The sequence below is a fragment of the Canis lupus genome, chromosome 26, assembly GCF_011100685.1.
Source record: "Canis lupus familiaris isolate Mischka breed German Shepherd chromosome 26, alternate assembly UU_Cfam_GSD_1.0, whole genome shotgun sequence".
NCBI lineage: Eukaryota > Metazoa > Chordata > Mammalia > Carnivora > Canidae > Canis > Canis lupus.
In genome coordinates, this window is record NC_049247.1 from 24,733,677 (window position 1) to 24,760,181 (window position 26,505).

The following is a 26,505-nucleotide window of genomic DNA, read 5'->3' on the forward strand; positions in this document are numbered from 1 at the left end:
TAGGGATCCCTGGGTGGCACAGCGGTTTAGCGCCTGCCTTTGGCCCAGGGCGCGATCCTGGAGACCCAGGATCAAATCCCACGTTGGGCTCCCGGTGCATGGAGCCTGCCTCTTCCTCTGCCTGTGTCTCTGCCTCTCTCTCTCTCTCTCTCTCTCTCTCTCTCTGTGTGTGACTATCATAAAAAAAAGACTTTTTAATATTTTATTTTTAAAGATTTTATTTATTTGTTTATGTGAGACACAGAGAGAGAGGCAGAGACATAGGCAGAGGGAGAAGCAGGCTGCTCGAGGGGAACCTGATGTGGGACTCAATCCCAGCACTCCAGGGCCATGCCCTGAGCTGAAGGTAGACGCTCAACCACTGAGCCACCCAGGCACCCCAACTTTTTTGTATTTTAATAATTTGCATCTAAGAAACAAAATGTAGAAAATTGTCTTCATCATGCCCTAAATGATATTCTTTTTTATTATTATTTTAATTTATTTTTTTTAATATTTTATTTATTTATTCATGAGAGACACAGAAAAAGAGAGAGAGAGGCAGAGACACAGGCAGAGGGAGAAGCAGGCTCCATTCAGGGGGCTTGATGAGGGACTTGATCCCAGGTCTCCAGGATTATACCCTGGGCTGAAGGTGGCGCCAAACCGCTGGGCCATGGGGGCTGCCCTTTTTAAAATGTTTTAAAAAAGGTTTTATTTGTTTATTCATGAGAGAGAGAGAGAGAGAGAGAGAGAGAGAGAGAGAGAGAGGCAGAGGGAGGAGAAGCAGGCTCCATGCTGGGAGCCCCATGCGGGACTCGATCCTGCATCCTGGGATCAGGCCCTGAGCCAAAGGCAGCCGCTCAACCGCTGAGCCACCCAAACATCCCATCATGCCCTAAATGAGCACATTCTCCGGAAAAGTGCTCTAAAAGCAAAACATTTATCACTCACTAATAATATGAATAACCATCCTTCATCAAGGGCTTCCTAGAACTCACTACTGCTGCAGCATCCTGGGAATTTTCATCTGTTTAGAAGCTAGGCTTGGAAAAGTGGTAACATGGATTTTTCATGTGTAATCGTGTAACTTTCTCACTCCATGAACAAGAACCAGGTGTTTAGATCTTAATTACCATGGTGTCTGTAATAAAGTATAAATGCTCATTTAGGAGGATAAAAAAAAAGCAATTTAAATACCTCTTCTGCGTCTTAACATTTTTTTCCGGTCTCCTTGTTTTTATTCCCATTTATTTAATAAGTATGTTTCAAGAGCTTGGTATAGCTGCCTCCACGCTGGTACTGGAGATATATATATTGATTCTCCCTCATGGGGTCATGGGTTAGCGGAGAATCAGACAAGCAAACAAGCAGAGTGCACTCTGATGGAGGGAAAATCTGTGACTGGAGAACCTAGAGACAGACTAAGGATGTTTCTCAATGATGTAAAAGTCTCAGAAGATTATAAGGTTGAGGATGAGTTAGCTACCCTTGGGTGGGTGAAGAAGAAAAGGGTGGGAAAATAGGAGTCTGAGCAGAAAAAACAAGGGCCAGAGAACACCTCTGTACATTTGAAGAAATGCAATTATTTCAGATTGGTTGGAGTGTCCTGGAAAGAGATGAAGCTTTTTTTGTGTCTTCTGTTTCATTAAAAAAAAAAAAAAAGCTTTTTCTTTTCTTTTTTTTAAAGAAATGCAGTGCCAAAGCACTAGTGGTTTAGCCATACAGCAAAATAGATCCTCTGTTGCAGTTGGTATCAAGTGCTCCTGGGCTAGCTATGGCTCTTAGGAGCTGAGCTTTAAGGCCTGGCCTTGGCCTCCTAACCTAGATATTTCTTAAGTGCAGAGACAGTGTCTGATTCACTCTGCTCTGTTCTTGGCCCTGATACAGTGCCAGGTAGCAGTCAGAGCTCAGTAAAAATTCTGACTGGGATGAATAAGATGGTCACCCAGAAACTTGGGGGAGATATTAACCTTTGGCACAGCTTGGGACCCCTGAGGTGGGTCCTGGGTGTCATTGAGCAAAGAAGTTAACTCAGCTGCAGGCCTCCTCCGACAGATTTGCTAAGGGAAACCTACTCACTGAGCAGTGATGCCCTTGACACTGTCACCCAATTAATTCCTAAGTACTTCGAGTTAGGAAAGGCCTGCTGATTTGATTTCATCTGTCTTTTAAGATTGATCTATCATCATTCCCCATTCCAGCTGGACTTCCTCTCCTCTTCTTCCCTCCTCCATTACCGATGGTACAGGATCTAATTACCTCATCACCCCTTAATTTATTTATGAAAACGCTGAGGTTAAAGAAAAGAAGAATGAAACTCCTGGGTCCTTTAGGGACCTTCTGGAAAAGCTTTCCTTTCCCCATTCCCTCCCTTACGCCTGATAAAACCTCTTTTTCTGTTTCTGGCAAGTTGGAATTGTTCTTACTTACAAATTTAAATAAATAAACTTCCCTCCCAGGGCTGAGTGGAGGCCAGCCCTGTGGGTTAAACCTAGCCTGCGGACTCCCAGTGGATCAATCAATCTATCAACAAGAATTCATTGATCCCACAGGAAGCCGCTTTCAAAAGCAGCACATAGCTCCTGAATATCCCGGCTTCCTCTTCACAAGACACTTGGGGAAGAGGATTCTTTTGAAATTTTAAATTTTATTATTACACAAGTAATACATAGATAACATTCATCTTTTAAGTAATTTAGAAGACACAGGTATGTAGAATAACAAGTGAAAAGTCTTTTTCCCTCTTTCCTTGCATTCCACCCCACTGTTGAGAGCCTGAGACTGTATGCTTTAATTCAGACCTTTAAACAATGCATTTTCATACGTGTACACCTATATAAACAACTCATTTTAAAAAATTTTTTATTTACTTATGATAGTCACACAGAGAGAGAGAGAAGCAGGCTCCATGCACCGGGAGCCTGACGTGGGATTCAATCCTGGGGACCCAGGATCGCGCCCTGGGCCAAAGGCAGGCGCCAAACCGCTGCGCCACCCAGGGATCCCTAAACAACTCATTTAAGAAATACATTAAGTGGGATCACAACGTAGGTGCATTTATTCTTTTGTAAGCAGTATGTCCTGACATCCTTCCAGTCAGACCACACAGATCTGCTTTAACGACTGCAATACTTTTTTTTTTTACAGCACACAGGTGCCATTTATTTATCCATTTCCCTACTGATGAGCCTTAACACAGCTTCAAATTTTTCAGTATTACAAGCTATGTTGCAAGCACTGGTTCTCGGGCAATTATCTAATCAATCACGCACTTACTGCAGGCTCACCATGTGCCACGCACTGTACTCAGGGCTGGGGATTAACAAAACAGACCCCTAAATATAGCTTTGAGTGACCGAAAGGGTGCATTTTCTTTTTTCAAGAGGGCCAGACAGGCTGAAGATCGGTCTCTCTTCAATCCAGGAGGCCGAGGAGTCCGCCGGGGGGTCTCCCCGGGTGTCAGAAGGGGGGGGCTCAGGACCCCTCGCTGCCGGCGGAGCCGAGTGGATCGCCTGAGAGCGCTTTCCGCTCCCGCCCCGCGCCCACGCCCCGGGTCGGAGGCTGCGGGTGCAGCTTGCAGTAACCAGAAACCGCTCCTCGCACACCACGAGCCGGGCGCCGGGCGCCGAGCAGTGCGTGGGCGCAGGTCCGGCGGGGCGGGGCCGAGCGGCGCGCGACCCTCCGCGCGCTCGGGGAGGTACAGACCCGGGCGGCCTCTCTGGCCCCCGCTCCCGCGGGCTCTATGACACCGCGCTGGCTCGCGGGACGGGGCGGGGTTGGCTGAGGGGGGAAGAGATCACTCCAAGCCGTACGTCTCGCGGTGAGCTGCGCCTTGAACTCTCTCGCGAGACGTAGGAAGTCCCGCGCTTGCGCGCTGCGGTAGCGCCTGCTGGCCTGGGCAGGTCCGCCGGCGTTTGTGTGAGGGGTGGTCATCTGTGCGGAGGCCGCTACGCTCCCCAGCGACCTCCCAGGGACTCGCCATCATGAGCAGCACCTTAGCGAAGATCGCGGAGATCGAAGCCGAGGTAATGGGCACAGCTGGCGCTTCACTCTCCCTCGGAGTGTTCTTTCTTAGGTAGCGTTGCTCTTGCCCGTACTTTGTTCAGCCGCGTCAGGACCGGGCCTGCGTTCTCCTACTCCCCTCAGCCGGGCGCCGAGCCCCCCGACTCCCCTCAGCCGGGGCCCGCGTTCCACACCCCTGCTGCTTGGTCAGTGCCCCGTTCTAGTGTTCGGCTCCTGTCCGAATATCGCTCTTCTCAGTCTTCTTTTCTGTGAGCAGCACAGCCCCCCCACCTCCTCCCTCCTCCAGCCCTGACCCGCTCTCGCACCCCAGTATCTTTCATCATCTCCCAGAACCCGTCCCCCTTTCCCCAATCTCTCTACTCGGTAGACCGCGTTTCCCAGAGTATTGCTCCTAGGAATGGATCTGGGATAACATCTGCGGTAGCCTGTTGATTCCACCTGAACCAGCTGTGCTTCTGTTGTCTGAAGCTCTCAGTTCTTTAAAATTTGGAGAGTGGTGACCTTGTCAGATGGAGCATACCACGTACAAGCGGTAGAGAAGGACTCCGCAGCCGAGTTTCACTCTGATTTGTGGATGTTAATTTCAGTGACCTTGGTTGGTCTGTCCCTTCTACTTTGGGCCTCAGTTGACCTCTTTGTAATGAGGGGAATGGGCTGGGTGATGAAGAGGGTGAATTTTGACTCCAACTCTGACTAAAATGGGTATATTGACCTCAGATAGGATCTAGAAAAAAAATCCTTCACAGTTGGGAGAGCATTCATTCTGGATATTTTACCCTGTAAGAACTGCTTCTGATTTATAACTGTGATTCCTCCCTTGCAGATGGCTCGGACTCAAAAGAACAAGGCCACAGCACACCACCTAGGGCTGCTTAAGGCTCGCCTTGCTAAGCTTCGTAGAGAACTCATTACCCCAAAAGGTGGTGGTGGTGGTGGGCCAGGAGAAGGTTTGTGTTTTTCTTCAATGTTGGTGTGTTTTTTTGATGTAATTTCTTTCAAAATAATACAGGTGTATGGTTTAAAAAGAACTTTAAGCTGTCATATAGAAAAGTGTAGATGTGTATTTTCTAATCCTAAATTCTTGAGTGTGTTTAATTCTGCTGGTTTCAAAGGCCAATGAATGTTGTCTAAGGGATGAACTAGGGTTTTATACTGTATTTTTTTTTTTTAAGTTTATGTTTTTTACACACAACGTGGATCACGAACTCAAGATCCTGAGATTGAGATTTACGTGCTCCTCCAACTGAGCCAGCCAGGCACCCTTGTGTATATCCCATGGTGATCCAAAATAGGTTTTCGTTGGTTTACAGGAATACATAAATACTGTATTCCTAGAGGAGGGCCACGAATTTGGCTTTGACGTTGTTTGAGGCCATTATTTAAAAAAACAAAAACAAAACAAAAACCCGGTCAGTCACACAGTTTTTTTTTTTGTTTTTTTTTTTAAAAGATTTTTAAATTTATTTATTCACGAGAGGCAGAGATATAGAGAAGTAGGCCCCCTGCAAGGATCCCAATGCGGGACTCGATCCCAGACTCTGAGACCAGGGCCTGAACCGAAAGCAGGCGCTCCACTGCTGAGCCACCTAGACATCCCTCCCACAGAGTTTGTAAGACAAAAAAGAAACCCATTTTTCTCTTATTTAATCTTTTAAAAGCTTTTATTTTTTACTTAAATTTGTTTTTAATTCTAGCATTGATTTAACATAGTGTTGTATTACTTACAGGTATACAGTATAGTGCACAATATAGTGATTCAACACTTTCACTTTTTTTTTTTTTTTAAAGATTTTATTTATTTGAGAAAGCGCGAGTAGGGAGGGCCAGAGGGAGAGGGAGAAGCAGACTCCTCACTGAATGCAGAGTAGGGTTCAATCCTGGGACTGCAGGATCATGACCTGAACTGAAGGCAGACACTCAATTGCCTGAGCCACTCAGGCACCCAGTGATTCAAGGATTCTATACATTACCCAATGCTCATCACAAGTGCTCTTAATCTCCTTCACCAGTTCACCTGTCTCCCCACTCACCTCTCTTCTAGTGACCATCTGTTTGTTCTCTATGTTTAAGAGTCTGATTTTTTTTTTCTCTTTTTGCTTTTGTTTCTTATATTCCAATTAGGAAGAAACTCATTTTTAAAATATTTATTTGAGAGAGTGTGTACACATACAAAAAAAAGGGGGGTTAGGGACAAGGACAAGCACAGAGGCTGATATTGAGCTCAGACTCTTAACCCTAAGATCATGAGCTGAGCCAAAATAAAGTCACCTGGCAGCTTAACTGACTGAGCCACCCAGGTGGACCACCCATTTTTTTAGATCAGTTATTATATAATCTTTGAGTCTTAAATTCTGTGCGTACTGGAAAGGTGTATGACAGTGTAAGTAGAGGAAGAAAGTTTCTAAATAAATATTCCGGGATCCCTGGGTGGCGCAGCGGTTTGGCACCTGCCTTTGGCCCAGGGCGCGATCCTGAAGACCCGGGATCGAATCCCACGTCGGGCTCCTGGTGCATGGATCCTGCTTCTCCCTCTGCCTGTGTCTCTGCCCCTCTCTCTCTCTCTCTGTGTGACTATCATAAATAAAAATTAAAAAAAAAAATTCCATTGAACAATGTTAATTGCTATTTTGTGTACTTAACCTCTGTAGAGGTAACCTGTAGAAAGTTTGAGAAATATATCCTAGATGGGTAGACTACCAGAATGTGAAAGGAATTTCATGAATCTCAACACTTCAAGAGATAACTTTCCTCTTCTTTTTGATATTTATTGATGTTTTAGGTTTTGATGTGGCCAAGACAGGTGATGCTCGAATTGGGTTTGTGGGTTTTCCATCAGTGGGGAAGTCAACACTGCTTAGTAACCTGGCAGGGGTATATTCTGAGGTGGCAGCCTATGAGTTCACTACTCTGACCACTGTGCCCGGTGTCATCAGATACAAAGGTGCCAAGATCCAGGTGAGTCAGGCCTGCAGGCCACAGAAGGGAAGAAATCCATTGTTTTATTCATTTAAAAAGCACTTATTGGAAGCGTTCTGTATGCCAGGCCTGATCTTTGATCTGTGAGGCCCCTCCTGCCTAGCAAGGGAGATAGAGCAGTATATAAAGACAATAATACAATGGGATAGTGCTTGTTAAAACACAGAGAAAGAAGGGACCGCTTTTTCACCTAAGGATATTGGGGAAACGTCTGGTAACACTAGAAAAGCTTCATGTAGAAAATGGCAGTGCAGATGGGTCTTGAAGTTCAAGTAGAATTTCATCAGCTAGAGAAGGTAATAGGCAGTTTCAGGTAGCCATAGTGGTAAATAGCTTGCTGTGGTGCACGCTGTAGTGTAGATAGGAGTGATAGAAACCGAATCAAGAAGAGTAGGTTGGAGCTGAATTATGAAGGGCCTTGTGTGCCTGGTAAGGAAGTTGAATTTTATCTTCTATGTAGCCAGGAACTGTCAGAACCTTTTTATTTTTACTTATTTATTTTTCATCAGAACCTTTTTAATAACGTGGTAAGATCCTTTTTATCTTTCATTTTTTTACTTTTTGATAAGTTCCTTTTTATTTTATTTTACTTTTTAAAAGATTTTATTTATTTATTCATGAGAGACACACAGAGAGAGAGGCACAGATACAGGCCGAGGGAGAAGCAGGCTCCATGCAGGAAGCCTGATGCAGGACTCGATCCCAGGTCTCCAGGATCGCACCCTGGGCCGAAGGCGGCGCTAAACTGCTGAGCCACCCAGGCTGCCCGATAAGTTCCTTTTTAGAAGATAATTCTTGTCTGTGAGGCCTAATGAAATTGGTGTTTAGAGAAGTTGTTCGTAGATAGGTAGTGGGTTTAGGGCTCCCAAGTGAAGAGTCCCTTTGGGTATGAAAGAAGGTGTATGCAAGCTTTAATAGGTCATACTCTTGTTGGCTGCACAGCTAAGAAAGCAAGATTCTGAGTTCCATGGCATTTGAACTTAGGCTGGAAGTTCCCAGACCTTCTCGTTTCAAATCACCCTAGTGTCTCAGGAATTATTTCCTAACACCTCTTCTTGTCCTGGTAATTTTTTTATTAGGCCAAAAGAAATACTGAATGATTCCATCATTAGGTCCAAACAACTTAAATATTTATGTCCTTACAACCATAGTTATTTACCAATGGGATGTGTGCACTGTTGGAAACCATATCAGTTCTCAAACCTTGGAATCAGATTGGAAACCACTACGTATGTCACATTGGTTTTTGTGTGGCGCTTTTTATTATAGCAACTGGTAAAAAATCTAACTTCCCAGACATTTGGATATGACATAATTGAAAGCAATGTAATAGGATGTAATGTTGAAATTGTGAGCTAGGGCAGCCCGGGTGGCTCAGTGGTTTAGCACCGCCTTCAGCCCAGGGCATGATCCTGGAGACCGGGGATCGAGTCCCACATCGGGCTCCCTGCATGGAGCCTGCTTCTCCCTCTGCCTGTGTCTCTGCCTCTCTCTCTCTCTGTGTGTCTCTCATGAATGAATAAATAAATAAAATCTTTAAAAAAAAATTGTGAGCTGTGTGGAGCTAGTAGTTCTTTCATTGTCTGACATCTATCAAGAATTGCTGTTTCTTTTCTTTTCTTTTCTTTTCTTTTCTTTTCTTTTCTTTTCTTTTCTTTTTTCTTTTCTTTTCTTTTCTTTTTTTTTAAAGATTTTATTTATTCATGAGAGACACTGAGAGAAAGGCGGAGACATAGGCCATGAGAGAAGCAGGCTCCCTGCGGGGAACCTGATGTGGGAGTCTATCCCAGGACCCTGGGATCAGGACCTGAGGCAAAGGCAGACACGCAACCACTGAGCCACCCAGGTGCCCCAAGAATATCTGTTTCTCTTGAAAATTTAGGATATCTCATGGCACCCTTAAGTTCTCTGTGGTGCCCAGAGTACCTTGGCTTGTTCTTTGAGAACTATTAGTGTAAGCATCTGTTTTCCCTCTTGCCGAACTACACAGAGTTGTGAGGTGCATTCATGCTTTTTCATTAATCTGAAGTAGGAAAGGACCAGTGTCCTGGTGGTATTTTCAGTGTTTGTTTTTTTTCCTGCCTATGCAGAGACTGTTGGGGCATGGGCCTTTCAGGTACTCCTGTGTCCAAAATGTATATAACTAGAGTGAGGATGCTTAGGCATATATATCTGGACCACTGCTTGATGCCGTCTGGTTTTAGCGTCTTGGTGATAATCACAGTTTTGGCAGCTCCGAGAATAACTTCTTTCCTGATGAGATGCTGTTGATACCTCTTTCAGGGCTTTGAAGTATATCAGAATGGGAGCTACTTAACCCTCTCTTTTCTTGTCTTTCTCCTAAAGCATTCATTTCAGTGTCTCCTGACCTTTTAGGGGTTCCCCCCCCTTTTTTGCATGATGCTTTCTTTTCTGCCTCTGCACTCTTTCCTCCCCTTCTGACTTTCTCCAGAAACTAAGTTAAGGTGTACATAGCAGGGTGAAGATGACCACTCTTGAATGTTCTTTAAATAGCTGTTTTGTGGCAGAGCACTCATCTGTGAAATGGAGGGAGAGGTATACAAAATTAGAACCATTTAGTAAGAATTAATATGGAGGGAGATTTCTGGTTTTTTGTTATGAAGGATGTGCCTAAAAATGGAACGGTACCTCTTGAGGTAATGAATTACTGTGTCTGGAAGTGTTTAAGTAGTGACTGAATCACCACGTATTGGGGATGTTCTAAAGAAAACTGATTTTTCACACAAGTAGAGATTAGCCTGCAAGGTGGATATTCAGCTTCAAAAATATTTATGGGGCTTATTTTCACCTTGCTTGAGTCCCTAGGATTTGTGTTTTCCTATATAAATAATTGCACATTTAACTTAACTGCTTTAATCTCTAAAGGCATTTAGTTTGAGTTAGTTTAACATTGAATTCTTAAAATCTACAGTTTCACGATTTAAAGAAATATTTATCTTTTGGATCTAATATGACATTTAGATGCATAAAGCACGGGTTATTTTATTGAATGAAATTTAGTTGCCATGTCTACAGCTATAGCACCCTGAATGTGCCTGACACTCTCTGGAATTTAGTTGCTATGTTTAAATAGTTCCATGTAACGTTAAAAAATCTTTCCCTGTCAAGAAAAGCTAAATTTAGGTTGTTTTTACTTTTGTAGAGGCTTCAATAAATTTTCCCGTTTTCAGTTGCAGTAGTTAGAAAACCTGTGCTGTTTTTTCTTACACTAGGAGAAATATGGTCTTTTATAGCCATGTTCTAGGTTTAAGAGTTTTAGATTATCCAGATGGATTTTCCTTTTTGAGTTCTTGATAACATTAACGAGGCTTAACATACACTAAAGCCTTTTGCTGATGATATATATATATATATTTTTTTTTTTTTTCTCAGCAGTTTTATATATATAGCAGATACATGTGTAGCAGAATGGAATTTACTAAGTGTTAGAAATAGATTCTAGAATCTTTGGGAGAGTTGAAGAGCTATTAGACTCTAGACTTAATTTCTAGGAACAACTGATGATGAACTTTTTGTTTTTTCAGACATCTTTATTGAGGTATAATTCACATACAATAAACTGCAGATAAAGTATACAGTTTGGTAAGTTTTGACATAGCTATATACTGGTGAAAACATCATCATAATTAAGATCATGAACACACCATCCCCAAAAGTTTCTTCATGCCCCTTCCCTCCTGGTTTCCTTCATCTCCAAGCAATTACTTATTTATGTTTTATTACTAAGATTAGTTTATATGTTGAATTTTACATAAATGAGACCATGTGTAAATATAAATGTATTCGCTTTTGGTTGGCTTTTTCTTTTTCTTTCTTTCTTTTTTTTTTTTTTAAAGATTTTATTTATTCATGAGAGAGACAGAGAGACAGAGGCAGAGACACAGGCAGAGGGAGAAGCAGACTCCATGCAGGAGCCGTGAACATCCTACATGATCACAGAGGTAGTATCAGGAATAGATTAAGATTGAGGCAGTCATCACTAAACTACAGACCTTATTCAGATATATATATATATGTATTTTTTTAAGATTTATTTATTTATTCAGAGAGAGTGAGAGAGAGACAGAGATACAGGCAGAGGGAGAAGCAGGCTCCATGCAGGAAGCCCGACGTGGGATTCGATCCCGGGTCTCCAGGATCACACCCTGGGCTGCAGGTGGCACTAAACCGCTGCGCCACCGGGGCTGCTCCCTTATTCAGATATTACCAATTTTCCCACCAATGTCCTTTTCCAAGATTTTATCTGGGATCATCCCACGTTGCATTTGTTCTTTTTCTTTATTCTCTTGCCATCTGTAATAGATACTCAGTCTTATCCTTTAAGACTTTGATGCTTAGAGTATTGATTAATTGTTTTGTAGAATATCCCTCAGTTTGGGTTTGTCAGATGTTTTCTCACAATTAGACTGAGGTATTATGTATTTTTGTCAAGAAGACACGAAATGATGCTGTATCCTCAGTGTATCTTAGAGAATTCATGACGTTGTATGTCTTAATTGGTGATGTTGACCTTCATTGGTTGGTTAGGGTGGTATCAGCAGGATTTCTCTACTGTAAAGCTACTATCTTTCTTTTTTTTAAATTTTCATCTTTCTTTTCGTAGTTAAATACCTTGGGGAGGTACTTTGAGAAGATATAAATCCTATCTCTCAAACTTGCCCACTCATTTTAGCATTCATCTGTGGATCCTATCTGCAGCAGTTATTTTGCTTCTTGACAAATGGTGATTCTTTTTCTCTTTCTTACTACATGTTACTACATGTTATTAATTTACCTATTTATTCGATAATATGTACCAGTGTGGGTTTGTGGATACTTATTTTATGGGTTATAATCCAGTATTGCCATTATTTTATTGTTTTGTTCCAGCTTTGACAATTAGGAATTCCTTCAGGTTGGTTCCCATGTTCTTTCCATAAGCCCCCATCTTTGTGAGTGTTTTCTTATTTGTTGGCATGACATGATGTTCCATGCTAATCTTAGGTTTTTCCCTACTCTGGCCCTGAGGTCAACCACTTCTAAAGGAGCTCTAAGTTGTTTTTTTTTAAAGATTTTATTTATTCATGAGAGACCGAGAGAGAGAGAGAGAGAGGCAGAGGGAGAAGCAGGTTTCCTACAGGGAGCCCGACGTGGGACTTGATCCCGGGTCTCCAGGATCACTCCCTGGGCAGAAGGCAGGTGCTAAACTGCTGAGCTACCCAGGGATCCCCCTCCAATTTCTTTTATTAGAAAATAGTGATTAGAAATCAAGATCTGGTGTGTTCATTACTTTCCATGTATGCATTATGTGTAAATCAGTGTAACTAACGTTTCCAAGACAGGACTGATGTATTCAACATAAATTATAAAAGGGTAGCTCAGTTTGGTGTATTAGTCTTAGAGGATATAACATTATTATGTAGTGAAGAAGAGGGAGGAACTTTGAGTAGGCTTTTGAAAGGAAAAGTTGACTAAGTGCCTCCTGAATTAGTTCTTTTTCATTGTGTTTATTTATTTAATTATTTTTAAAATTTATTCATTGTAAGTAATCTCTACACCTGATGTGGGGCCCAGACTCAAGACTCAGAGATTGAGAACCAGCCAGGTACCCTCATTGTGGTTTATTTAGTGGGAAGTATGTTTGTATAATGTCAGATAGACTTAAAGCTAAGACTAATTAGAAAGGTTTTCTTTATTCATGAAAGACACAGAGGCAGAGACACAGGCAGAGGGAGAAGCAGGCTCCCTGCAAGAAGCCTGATGTGGAAATTGATCCTGGATCCTGGGATCACGCTCTGAGCTGAAGGCAAATGCTCAACAGCTGAGCCACCCAGGCATCCCAAGCTAAGGCTAATTTTATTTTATTTTATTAATTTTTAAAAAATATTTTACTTATTTATTCATGAGAGAGACAGAGAGAGAGAGAGAGAGAGAGGCAGAGACAAGGCAGAGAGAGGAGCAGGCTCCATGCAGGGAGCCTGACGTGGGACTCGTCCCGGAACTCCAGGATTACACCCTGGGCTGAAGGCAGATGCTCTACTGCTGAGCCACCCAGGCATCCCTAAGGCTAATTTTAAATGATGTTTTGATAAGCTGCCACTCTGTTCCTGGTTCATTCATGTGGATAATTCAAGATTGGCCATATAGTGGACCCTTGGTATTTTCAGATTTTATATATGTTCTCAATTGTTGTCAGTCGCCTCTAATAGTTTGTAATTTTGCTGAGATGTGCATTTGAATTGTGTGCTATGAAGTTGGTTTTTATGTTCACATTGTTATGTACATACACTATGACTTCTATGAAGTTTTCTGTGAAGTTTTACCTTTACTGCATTATCTGGGCAATTAAGCAGTCATTTTTCAACTGAGGACACACATCAGAGTCAGCCATGGAGCCTTGTGAAGTACAGATCAATATATGAACCCTACTTTGTCCTTTTAAGTTAGAATTTGTAGGGATGGATGAATTGTTAATGGTTTTACAGGTGATTATTATATGCTCACCTGGAATGGCTGCAGAAACTTTTGTGAATTGAGGGATTTGGAGGGTTTGCAAAAGCTCTTAATGTGTATTTTGTGACTATCAAGATCCATTACCTACATTAAGGAATTGGTATGGAGGCTCAACCTGAAAAAAATAAAAGGGACTATTAGAAGGTAGGTATGTATGTGTATTTATTTAGAATAGTGGAGAGGAGCAACAAATAGTGGTGAGGGAGAGCAACAATCTTAAGTAGGCTCCACGTTGAGTGTGGAACCCAGCATGGGGCCCAATCTCACAATCCTGAGATAATGACCCGAGCCAAAATCAAGAATTGGACACCTAACTGACTGAACCGCGCAGGCACCCCTAGAAGAGATTAATGCAGAATAATGGGTTTGGCCCTCAGAATGTGAGTTATAATCTTACTTGATTTATTAGGACTGTGATTTTGGGCAAATCAGTTAACCTCTGTGAACCTCAGCTGATATCTCAGAGTTGTTAGGTATTTTAAACTAGGTAAAATATAAAAAGGTATATAAAAAACCTAACATTGAAATACATAGTAAAAGTAATATTCAAGTTATCAGGATGTTGGATTTGGATCTTATATACTTTGGATACTTGAAAAATCATTCTGTTTCACCTGTTCAGATTTGTGGCTTCTTTTTTCCTTCTCTCCTTACCCTGTCCTTAATTTTGCAGCTCCTGGATCTTCCAGGTATCATTGAGGGTGCCAAGGATGGGAAAGGTAGAGGCCGTCAAGTCATTGCAGGTGAGTTGTCCAAGGCTACCAGCCTGGGATATTATCCCTTTATTGAGTACTATTTCTTTAGTTGGAGACTAAAGACCCTGGACTTAGACCTTGGACTTAGAGATTTTATCACAGTGAAGGGCATAGTTTTACTTGACTTCTTACTGGAATAGAATGTCAGAACTTGAAGGGACCTCAGAAAATAACAGTCCAGATCTCCATTTGAGGAGAAACACTAAGAAAAGGAGAAGTGAAGTGCTTTAGTCCATTGTCGCACTGGTTGTGGTTATTTAAAGTAAAATATTATAAAAGGCTAATCATAAATTGGCAACAGTCCACTACTCTACCTTTCCTCACTTCCACTGTCATTCCCCATTGGCAACTATTATTAACTTTTCAGCTGTTCCTTTTGTTATTTACCTTCAGATTTTCAAATATTGTGCTTATATTGCTATCTCACGATTAATTTTAGATGTCATCTATTGGTTTCATGTTATGGTGGAGAATTAGCTCTCTTATACTCTATACCTTTTTACCCATTTTTTTTTTTTAATTTCATTTTAAGTAATCTCTACACCCAACATGAGGCTCTCACTTAAAATCCCTAGATAAGAGTCACATGCTCCACTGAGCCAACTAGGTGCTACCCACCCCCCTGTTCCTTTCTTTCAAACAAATTATATCAAAATTTTTAGTTAACTTATCAGTTACAGTTTACATTATTATGTATCAAATATGTAACTTTTGTTCAGTGCTAAGATAGGTGGAATATTATGACTTGGTTTCTTTTCTCTTAAAATCTGTTTTTGAAATTTGTTTTTCATGTAGTGGTTTCTTTTTTTTTTTTTTTTACTGTATGTGTTTGCTAATATTTTTCAAATGTTCTTTTTTTTTTTTTTTTAAGATTTTATTTATTTAGGGATCCCTGGGTGGCACAGCGGTTTGGCGCCTGCCTTTGGCCCGGGGCGCGATCCTGGAGACCCGGGATCGAGTCCCACGTCGGGCTCCCTGCATGGAGCCTGCTTCTCCCTCTGCCTGTGTCTCTGCCTCTCTGTCTCTCTCTGTGTGGCTATCATGAATAAATAAATAAAATCTTAAAAAAAAAAAAAGATTTTATTTATTTATTAATGAGAGACACACAGAGAGGCAGAGACACAGGCAGAGGGAGAAGCAGGTTCCGTGTGGGGAACCCGATATGGGACTCGATCCCGGGACCCCAGGATCATGCCCTGGGTCAAAGACAGGCACTAAACTGCTGAGCTACCCAAGGATCCCTGTATTTTTCAAATGTTCTAAGAGATCAAATGCCCATCAGTCAGTGTTTTTCTAGATAGTTAAATAATAGCTTCAAATACAATCTTACTGATTTCATTCTTTCCCCACAACCCTGGCAGTATCCTCCTGTGCCCTCTTTTCTTGCTTTATTTTATATTTTTTAAAGATTTTATTTATTCACAAGAGACAGAGAGAGAGAGAGGCAGAGACACAGGCAGAGGGAGGAGTAGGCTCCATGCAGGGAGCCTGATGTAAGATTCAATCCTGGATCCCCAGGATCACGCCCTGGGCTGAAGGTAGCACTGAACCACTGAGCCACCCGGGCTGCCCTCTTTTCTTGCTTTAATCTGGATTGGTTGCTTTCTAGATGAGCACTGTCCAATAGAAAAAATGGTCTGAATCTGTGCTCTCCAGTATGGTAGCCCATAGACATGTGTAGTTATTGAGTGCTTTAAATGTGCCTAGGGCAATTGAGGAAGTGAATTTCAAATTTTATTTCATTTTAATTAGTTAATATTTTTAAAAATGTAAACTAACCTATGTTGACAGAAAGCAGATCAGTGGATGAATTGGAATCAAGGGGAAGATTGATTTCAGAGGTGATGGAAATGTTCTGCATATTGCTTGTCTGTGGTATTTATACAGATATATAATATATGTTTTTTTTTTAAGATTGTATTTATTTATTCATGAGAGACACAGAGAGAGAGAGAGGCAGAGACACAAGCAGACTCCATGCAGGGAGCCCGACATGGGACTCGATCCTGGGGATCCAGGATCAGGCCCTGGGCCGAAGGCGGCACTAAACTGCGGAGCCACCCGGGCTGCCCTATGTTTGTCATTAAACTGTATTTAACACGGACACTATTTGTTTTTTGTAAATTACACTGATAAGATATATTTGTATATATACGTGATAATGCTGACAGTAAAGTTGACGAAAAATATGCCAAACAGATAGTCTTACGTTTTTAGAATTTTTATTATTTTAAATCTGACTTTTTCAGGGATTTAAGTTATTGCCTGGTTTTTGCCCTCATTCTGACTTGTTTTTCTGCTAGTCTATCTAGAAGTTAACATATCTTCTAGTTACACCAGTGGAAAACAAGGCACACGTTGTATATTGACTTCTGGCATAGAATTTGGTAACCTTAACTTGATGTGTGTCTACACACACATTTTTTTTTATTAAAAAAATCCTTTGTCTTAATGGAATTCGACTGCCTCCCTCTCCCCAGCTTTTGAGTATTTGGCTTAGTAAAATCTGTATTGAGCTGTGCTTTGTATAAATTATTTTTTCCATTCTTCAGTGGCCCGAACATGTAACTTGATCCTTATTGTTCTGGATGTCCTGAAACCCTTGGGACATAAAAAGATAATTGAAAATGAGCTGGAAGGCTTTGGCATTCGTTTGAACAGCAAACCCCCCAACATTGGCTTTAAGAAGAAGGATAAAGGAGGCATTAATCTCACGGCCACTGTAAGTGGAGGGGATATGGGCCAGGCTTCTGAAGGTACTGGGGTAGAGAGTAGATTGAGGTATAGGGATGTTGAACTTTGGAAATCACCTGGCTTCTGCCAGCACTAACTGAGGTAACGAAATGACCTTGTAGTGACTGACAGAGTAGGAAAAGAATTAATCTCAGCCTTAATTTCATTTCTTCTTTTGGGTTATTTGATGTGGTATGGGACCAGCCTTCATGAAGTAGATGGCTGCTAATATCTTGTGTTTTCATTTATTTAACATAACACAGATTTATAGAGTGCCTATCATGTGCCAAGCATTCTTTTAGGCTCTTGTTTAGTAAGGGAGTAGGTTAGAAGAGAGAGCAAAATAGACAAAAGTCTCTGTCCATACATTCTATGTGGAAAAGTAGTGAACAAAACTAATGAGTTAATACAATATATTAGATGATAAATCTAAGGACAAAAACAGGGAAAAGAGTGTTGGTGGGAGAGTTGATTAGAGAAGTCTTCACTGAGGTGACATGAGGGAGTGAACAAAAGGACTGTCTTGGGGAAGAACATTCCATGTAGAGGAAACATCCAAGTGTAAAGCCCTGAGAGGTACAGCATGCTTTTGCATGTTTGGGGAATAGCATAGTGAGCAAGTAGGAGAGTGGTAAGAGATGAAGTCATAGCATAGGACCATACATGCTTTTACTTTGCAAAAAATGGATAACTCTTGGTTGGGTTCCAATTTATGGAGTGAGCAGGATTTGATTTAGGTTTTGGTGGAATCAGTCTAGTTTGTTGAGATGAGAAAAGATTGAATTGGGTTAAGAACAGAAGAAACCAAAGCAGAGAAGCCATTTAAGAGGTTATTAAAAAAAAAAAAAGGGGGGGGGGGTTATTTCAGCAATCCAGTCAGGAAGTGATAGTTTTCAGAGCAGAGTTGTAACAATGGGGGAGATAAATGGTTGATTTATCAAAAGATTTTGAGAGTAGCTGGGTAGGAATTACTTGTGGATTGGATATGAGTTGTGAGAGAGATGACTATAAGTTTTTTTTTCCTGAGCTAGAAAAATAGACTCCCATTACTAAAATGGTAAGACTTTGAGTAGGATGGGGCTGGAGAGGAGGGGAAGATTAGGATGTTCAGTTTGAGATGCTAGTCAGACACCCAGTAGGTATATGAGGAATTATCTAGGCTTGGAGAGGTATACATTTGGTGTTTAGTAACTCTGGAGCCATGAGCTTATCTGAGATAACTAGGAAATGAGTATAAATAGAAAGTAGGTTCAAGGATTTCGCTTTATGTTCCCTTCAGTGATTAGAGGTTGGGAGATGGGAAGAATCAGCAAATAAGACTTTTTAGACAAAGAAGAAAGAAAATCAGGAAAACCAGTTTCTTTACTTAGTTTCCAAGATTGGAGGAGTGATCAACTCTGTCCAGTGCTGCTTGCTTCTAAGTCATATAATTGAAGATTGAGAATTTCCTGTAACATTTAACATTCTAGAAATCCAGATGATATGACTAGCACAGAGTTAAACTGTCCTGCTGAGGAGATCTTTCTCATTATCCTTTCATAATGTTTAAATTTGAACATTTAATGTTTAATATTTCTGTATTTATTTGCTAAGGCTGCCATAGTAAAGTACTATAGATTGGGTGGCTTAAACAATAGATACTTTTTTTTTTTTTAAAGATTTTATTTATTTATTCATGAGAGACAGAGAGAGAGAGAGAGAGAGGCAGAGACACAGGCAGAGGGAGAAGCAGGCTCCGTGCAGGGATCCTGATGAAGGACTTGATCTCGGAACTCCAGGATCATGCCCCGCGCTGAAGGCAGGCGCTAAACTGCTGAGCCATCCAGGGATCCCCTACTTATTTTATTTTAATTCTGGAGGCACTAGATGTCTGAGATCAAGATATGAGCAGGATTGGTTTCTTTGAGTTCTCTACTTGGTTTGTAGATAGCTATCATCTTCCTGTGCCTTCACATGGTTTTCCCCTCTGTGGGTCTATATCCTAGTCTCCCTTTCTTGTATGGACATTAGTGCCACTTGAATTAGGGCTTATCCATATGACTGATTTCATTTTAACGTAGTTACTTCTTTAAAGACTCTATCTTTAACCCTCACAGTCACATTCTGAGATACCTGGGATTTAGGAGGTCAGCATATGAATTTGGGTAGGAGTGATTCAGTCCCTAGCATCTTCATTCGAGTTTGGAAAGATTAATAGTTTTGAAGTATTTTCTAATAAAAGTCAATTACTCTCATCCAGAATAACAGACTTTAGAAATGAATTTTTATATCTTAGGATTATCCAGGTATAATGATAAATACTCCTGGGAGATTTTTTTGCTCTGTGACCAGTTACTGTCTTCTCTGCACATTCAGTGCCCTCAGAGTGAGCTGGATGCTGAGACTGTGAAGAGCATTCTGGCTGAATACAAAATTCACAATGCTGATGTGACGCTGCGTAGTGATGCCACAGCAGACGACCTCATCGATGTGGTGGAAGGAAACAGGTACTGACCAAGTGTATGATCTGGTGTCTGAATTTGAATTTGAAGCCTTATAGTGGAAACAACATTGGATTATGAATCTGTAAGACATTGATTCTAACTCTAGGTCTGCTACTATCTCATAATAGTGGGCCTTGGTTTTGTTAGCTGTAAATTGGAGGGTTGGTTTTAATTTCTGGCATCCTTCTTTGCTCTGAAATTTGATTACGATGGTCGAATTCCTCTTTTCTTTTCTTTTCTTTTCTTTTCTTTTTTTTCTCTTTTTTCCTTTCCTTTTTCCTTTTTCCTTTTTCCTTTTCCTTTTTCCTTTTCCTTTTTCCTTTTTCTTTTCCTTTCCTTCCCTTTCCCCTTCCCTTTCCCCTTCCCTTTCCCCTTCCCCTTTCCCCTTCCCTTTCCTTCCCTTTCCTTTTTCCTTCCCTTTCCCTTTCCTTTCATCTATTCATGGGAGACACAGAGAAGGAGAAGCAGGCTCCAGGCAGGGAGCCCCATGTGGGACTCGATCCCAGGACTCCAGGATCACACCCTGGGCCAAAGGCAGACGCCCAACCACTGAGCCACCCAGGCATCCCTAAATTACCCATTTCTTTTTTTTTTTAAAGATTTTATTTATTTATTCATAGAGACACAGAGAGAGAGAGGCAGAGATACAGGCAGAGGGAGAAGCAGGCTCCACGCGGAGAGCCCGACGTGGGACTCGATCTAGGGTCTCCAGGATCACGCCCTGGGCTGCAGGCGGCGCTAAACCGCTGCGCCACCGGGGCTACCCAAATTCCCCATTTCTATTACTTTTTGTGAATTAGTCTGTCCCCTACCTAAGCTGTGTCATAAGATGGTGAAGAGAGTAGTTCTCAATCTGCTCTCCCAGAATCCATCTGAGAAATTCTATAGGGTACCTATAGAATTCAGAGCATGCTTGGCTGTATATGTTCTAAGGGTAACCTAAAGATATAAACCTAAAGATAGCCAAAGGCAGCTAAAGTACCATGAAAAACTAGTATTAGTATTTTAAATTAAATAATAATTTAAGCCACTATTAAAGTTTTTCCTGGCATTTGAGCATAATATTTTTTTTAAAAGCTTATTTATTTATTTATGAGACACACAGACTGAGAGAGAGAGGCAGAGACATAGGCAGAGGGAGAAGCAGCCTCCTGGCAGGGAGTCTGATGTGGGACTCCATCCTGGATCCTGGGATCACGACCTGAGCCGAAGGCAGGCGCCCAACCGCTGAGCCACCCAGGTGTCCCATGAGCATATTTTTTAATTGCTTTCCTGTTTATTGGATGCATTTATTCGATTCTCATTTGAAAACAAAAGCCAATTCTTTGAGTTAGGCATTGTATAAGTGAGGCAATTGAAGCCTGAAAAGTTGTGACTTGCTATAAATTAATAGTAACCTCAGCTGCCGTATTGATATGGACATTAGGATTGTGACATTGTTAGATGTTACATTTTTTATTTTAAAAATTGAATATATTATTAAAAATACATTTACAATTCATAAAACAACTTTGTGGGAAATTGACTCTGAGACTTGCCCAAGGGATTTAGATCTAGGAAGTAACAGAGCTGGGAGTAGGTTTTTGTGTGATTCCAAAACTTGTGTTCTTATGATGCATCTCAATAATTACCTGCATGGCTCAGACAGGGTTTGAGTTTTGTTACATCTCAACTCATAGTTCACTTTTTGGACATTGTACTTTATTTTGGTAGGAAGCCTTTTGGGGGCAGGGTTGAGGGGTTGATCTGCTTTTTATGATGCTTTTTATGAGTCTCTGATTTGGCGTTCTGGGCTTGGAGATGCTCATAATCGCACTGACAGTCTTTTCAACAGCTCCAGACTAATGTCCTATTTTTCTTCTATTTCTGTAGAGTTTATATCCCTTGTATCTATGTGTTGAATAAGATTGATCAGATCTCCATTGAGGAATTGGATATCATCTATAAGGTGCCTCACTGTGTACCCATTTCTGCCCATCACCGCTGGAATTTTGATGACCTATTGGAAAAGATCTGGGACTATCTGAAACTAGTGAGGATGTAAGTCTTCGTGGAAAGGTCATATGGTTGTAGGAATTAAAACAAAGTGTCCTAAAATGATACTATCTGGAGCTCATTAACACAGTTTGTCTCATTTTGGAGATATAAATAAATAAATATCTGCTAGGCCATATTGAGGGCCTTCTTCCTTAATTGGAGGTTATCTGTGTCTGATCTTCTCAGGGGTGATGGAGGGTTGATTTGCATTCAGTACATTAAGCATTCCAAGAAGTAGGAAACCTCTGCTCCCTCTTTGTTCTAGTTACACCAAACCCAAAGGCCAGTTGCCTGATTATACATCTCCAGTGGTGCTGCCTTATTCCAGGACTACAGTGGAGGATTTCTGCATGAAGATTCATAAAAATCTTATCAAAGAATTTAAATAGTAAGTATCATGGGCATGTAGTGCCTTCTCTTCCCTGTGGGCTACTGATTCCACAAACTAGCAATTCTTAGGGTAGCATTAAGAAAATGGCATCAGGGGGTTGCTAAAATGCTTGCCTGGCTAGAATTCTGCAGTGTCTTCCTATTTATTCATTCATTCATTTGAGACATGGGCAGAGGGAAAAGCAGGCTCCCTTTGGGGAGACTCAATCCCCGGCCTCCAGGATCATGACTAAGCCAAAGGTAGGTGCTCAACCCTGAGCCACTCAAGTGCCTCTTCAATCCTAAAACCATGCTAAATTGGAGCAAGAAGAGCTTTAGAAGCCTTGTCAGGTCAGGATGGCTGACAGTACACGGCTCTGATTTTCTCTTGTTAATTAGTTTCCCTCTTGGCAAACACAAACGTCAATTCTTCTTGCCAGCATCATACTGGCCTCCTGTGGGTGCTGAGACCCCCTGTGGACCTTAAGCATGGGTAAATGCCCCTAAATCTCCTACATATACTTTCATTGCTGTTACAGGCTGAAAGAAATTTATAACATCTTATTTTGAGCTAATTGAGCTAATTTTATTTCATTTTTTATTTTTATTTTTTATTTTTATTTAAAGCTTTTATTTATTCATGAGAGACAGAGAGAGAGAGAGGTAGAGACACAGCAGAGGGAGAAGCAGGCTCCATGCAGGGAGCCCCACGTGGGACTCTATCCCAGGTCTCTAGGATCACGCCCCGGACTGCAGGCAGCGCCAAACCACTGTGCCACCGGGGCTGCCCTATTTCATTTTTTAAAGATTTATTTGAGAGAGAAGTGTGCTTGTACACACATGGGTAGGGAGAGGGACAGAGAATCTCAAGCGGATTCCTTACCGAGCACAGAGCCTGACAGAGGGTTTGATCTCATGACCTTGAGACCATGACCTGAACCAAAAGCAAGAGTCAGATTCCCAACCAACTGAGCTACTTTAGGCACCCCTGAGCTAAGTTTAGATTTACAGAAAAGTTGAAAAAATAGTGCAAAGAATTTCTTTATATCCCTCACCACTCTTCTAACATTATCAGCTCACATAACTATAGTAATCAAGAACAATTTTTTGCCCATCAATTGATGAATGGATGGAGAAGATGATGTGTATATACATACAATAGAATATCAGCCATGAAAGAGAATAAAATCTTGTCATTTGCAATGACATGGATGGAGCTAGAGAGTATTATGCTAAGTGAAGTAAGTCAGAAAAAAAAACATATGATTTCACTTATATGTGGAATTTAAGAAACAAATGAGCACAAGGGGAAAAAGGAGAAAACAAGAAATAGACTCTTAATTATGGAGAAGGAACTGATGGTTGCCAGAGGGGAGATAGTTGGGATGGGTGGGATAGGTGATGGGGATTAAGGAGTGCCCTTGTGATGAGCACTGGGTGAAGCATGTTGAATCACTGTATTGTACGCTGGAACTAATACAACACTGAAGTAACTGGAAGTAAGATAAAAACTTAAAAAAAAAAATACTTGTTTCTGATCCTGAGAATACCGAGAGTGAAGACCTTTATTAAACTTCACATTCCTTTCATCGAAAATAACTTCTAAGTGCAGGTGCTAATTTCCACTATCCTCAGACTGTTAAGTTTTGGCATATACTTGAATCAGTGAAGGAGAGTCTTGTAAAGTTAAATATTTTCCTTTTTCAAACCTTAAAGGTTTCTTTTTTTTAAGATTTTATTTATTCATGAGACAGAGAGAGAGAGGCAGAGACACAGGCAGAGGGAGAAGCAGGCTCCATGCAGGGAGCCCGATGTGGGACTCGATCCTGGGTTTCCAGGATCACGCCCTGGGCTGAAGGCAGCACTAAACCGCTGAGCCACCAGGGCTGCCCACCTTAAAGGTTTCTGTATAGCTCTTGCCTTCCATGGTGGCAGAACACTGACGCCTCTAGAGTTGTAAGTTAATGAGGGAATTAAATGAGAAGGGAGGAAAATGTTTTGGAGAAGAGACATATCAAAGCAGTTAGAATTTTATTTGGTCACTGTTTTTGTTTTATTTTGTTTTTTTGTTTTTTTCCCCATTATGGAAGAAATAGCACTTTAACTATCTTAATAGAAAAACATGTAGCGGGCAGCCTGGGTGGCTCGGTGGTTCAGCGCTGCTTTCGGCCCAATGTGTGATCCTGGAGACCCAGGATCGAGTGCCACGTCGGGCTCCCTGCATGGAACCTGCTTCTCCCTCTGCCTGTGTTTCTGCTTCTCTCTCTCTCTCTCTCTCTCTCTCTCTCTCTGTCTCTCATGAATAAATAAAATCTTAAAAAAAAAACAAAAACATTTAGCTTCAGGCCTACTAATTATGACACTTGTCCTTGTTGCATTCCATTTGTGTCCTTGAATACATGCACATCCTTTGATCATTATGTATTTTCTGTGTTAAAAGAGTCACATCATGTAATCACTTTTTTTTCCTATTTGTTGCTACTTTACATAGTTTTCTTGACTTCACACAAAAACTTTTCCTTTTTAATTTCTTTAATCTGAGATTCATGATAATAAGGCCTTTGATATGTTTTGCTGCATTGCTCTCCAAAAAGGGCTGAACCTTTTTACATTGCCAGCAATAAAATGGAAGGCACTGATGTTAAAGCAGGCGTTAAATATGATTGTTAAAAACTAGTTTTCTGGGCAGCCTGGGTGGCTCAGTGGTTTAGCGCCGCCTTCAGTCCAGGGTGTTATCCTGGAGTCCCGGGATCGAGTCCCATGTCAGGCTCCCTGCATGGTGCCTGCTTCTCCCTCTTCCTGTGTCTCTGCCTCTCTGTGTGTATTATGAATAAATAAAATCTTTAAAAACAAAACAAAACAACTAGTTTCCTAGTTCAATATTATAAAATGGTCACGTGCATTTATATTGTTAATGCATTGAAAAATTTTATGTGTGTTTTATTAATGCTGTTAGTAAAATGCTGTTTTATCTTTTTTGGCAAAGTGAAGTGTTCAGTGTTTTTTTTTTTTTTTTTGAACGTAGATTTTCATCACTATTTTTTGAGATTCACTTATTTATTTTAAAAAGAGAGTGTGAGGGTAGAGGGGTGCAGAGTTCTATGTGGGGCTCTGTCCCACAGCCCTGAGATCACTACCTGAGCCGAAACCATGAATCAGACTGTGCCACCTACATGCCCCAGAACATAGGTTTCTAAAGATGTTTTGTTGCAAAGGCAATATAATAACAACGTGGCTGTCATTTTCTTTCCTTTGGTATATAGTTCTTAGCCTCTGTGAGACAGATCTCAGTATCCTGTTAACCAATTTCCATCACTAGCCCAACGTATTTTTAGTATTGGAGGCCTATTGATAAAAATTCATAAATGCTAAAAAATCAGGAGAACATACCAGTTAGGGTATCTTGGGAGGGAGAATTTTCCTAGCATGACTGAGGAGGAGGGCCCTATATTTATTAGTACCCATTGATGGTTTTAGTAGACCCAATAAAAACTGGTATTTATAATAGTCTATAACTGATATTGTAAGAATCAATTTCCAATCTGAATTATTTGAGTATTTTTCTATAACAAACCCATGCTTTCTTCTTTTAATTTTAAACTAGTCACATTTCTCATTTGTGTTTTTTTCTCTGATTTTGCTAAATTGGTTCTGGAACAAGAGGAACCGCACAACTTCCGAAAGTGTTTGCCACTTTGCATCTGAAGGCTCCATTGTGCTGTACTGCAGGGGAAGCTAATGCCTTTGGGCTTTGAATGTGGTCCTTGACTGGGGAAAGGGGATGTTGCAAGCCTATGGTGCTTAAGAGCTGGAATGCTAAATCTACACAGAAAGGTGGCACCCAGGTAGATAGAGTAGAAGCTAGGTGATTATTTACACTGACTTTTTTTTTTTTTTTTTCTCCCTTCCATACAGCGCTTTGGTTTGGGGTCTGTCTGTGAAACATAATCCTCAAAAAGTGGGTAAAGACCATACGTTGGAGGACGAGGATGTCATTCAGATTGTGAAGAAGTGAAACCTTCTGCCCATCTGCTGGGCCAACCATAGCAGCTTTTCCCGTGACCAAGCACCCTATCCCAAACCCCTTCCGGCTTTGGCAGCCAGTGGATCAGGATTCAGGGGAGGGAGATGGAGGCCCTCAAACTGGAACTTTACTTGTCTTATCTTGGTGTCCCCTTATAAATTCAACTGCATAAAGGACCTGGTAGGCCAGCCAGCTATGTGCAGCTCATGTGTCATTGTCAGAATTTGTTTGGGGATGGACTGAATGAGGATGGGTATATACAGTGAGGTAGCTGCAGAAGGGGTTACTTGGGAAACTGGTCTTAGATGTGAAATGGATTAAAATGTGACTGCAATATCTCAGTTGATGTTTAGTCCTGGGAAACTCTTCTAACTGAATGTGGCTTTCACTCTTCTCAAGTGGTCTTTCACAGGTGATACTGGAAAGAGGAAGGACATGATGTAAATTAACTGAATATTCCCTGCAAGGCTAGCCCATATGGGAGATAGTGTTGTGTGGCAGTTGTAAAGTACTCTGGCCATACACATCAAAAGTTTGAAATGTGTGGCCACTTATAATTAGCTGTGAAACCCTGCATAAATTACACAACCTCTAAACAGTTCGTTTTCTC

General features: G+C 41.2%; 1 protein-coding gene across 1 annotated transcript; it reads left to right on the forward strand.

Annotated features, from left to right (window-relative positions):
• The first annotated feature begins 3,841 nt into the window (after window positions 1-3,841).
• DRG1 (developmentally regulated GTP binding protein 1) lies at window positions 3,842-26,231 on the forward strand. The gene is made up of 9 exons (XM_038575698.1): window positions 3,842-4,007; window positions 4,829-4,952; window positions 6,785-6,960; window positions 14,168-14,237; window positions 16,802-16,971; window positions 19,338-19,468; window positions 21,338-21,505; window positions 21,768-21,890; window positions 25,787-26,231. The coding sequence occupies exons 1-9, from the start codon at window positions 3,966-3,968 to the stop codon at window positions 25,884-25,886; spliced, it is 1,104 nt and encodes a 367-aa protein (XP_038431626.1). The 5' UTR covers window positions 3,842-3,965; the 3' UTR covers window positions 25,887-26,231.
• Window positions 26,232-26,505: the final 274 nt, after the last annotated feature.

Coding starts and splice junctions, on each gene's coding strand:
- DRG1 (XM_038575698.1), top strand. CDS start 3,966: ATGAGCAGCACCTTAGCGAAGATCGCGGAGATCGAAGCCGAG. Junction 4,008..4,828: donor TCGCGGAGATCGAAGCCGAG/GTAATGGGCACA, acceptor CCTCCCTTGCAG/ATGGCTCGGACTCAAAAGAA. Junction 21,891..25,786: donor CTTATCAAAGAATTTAAATA/GTAAGTATCATG, acceptor CCTTCCATACAG/CGCTTTGGTTTGGGGTCTGT.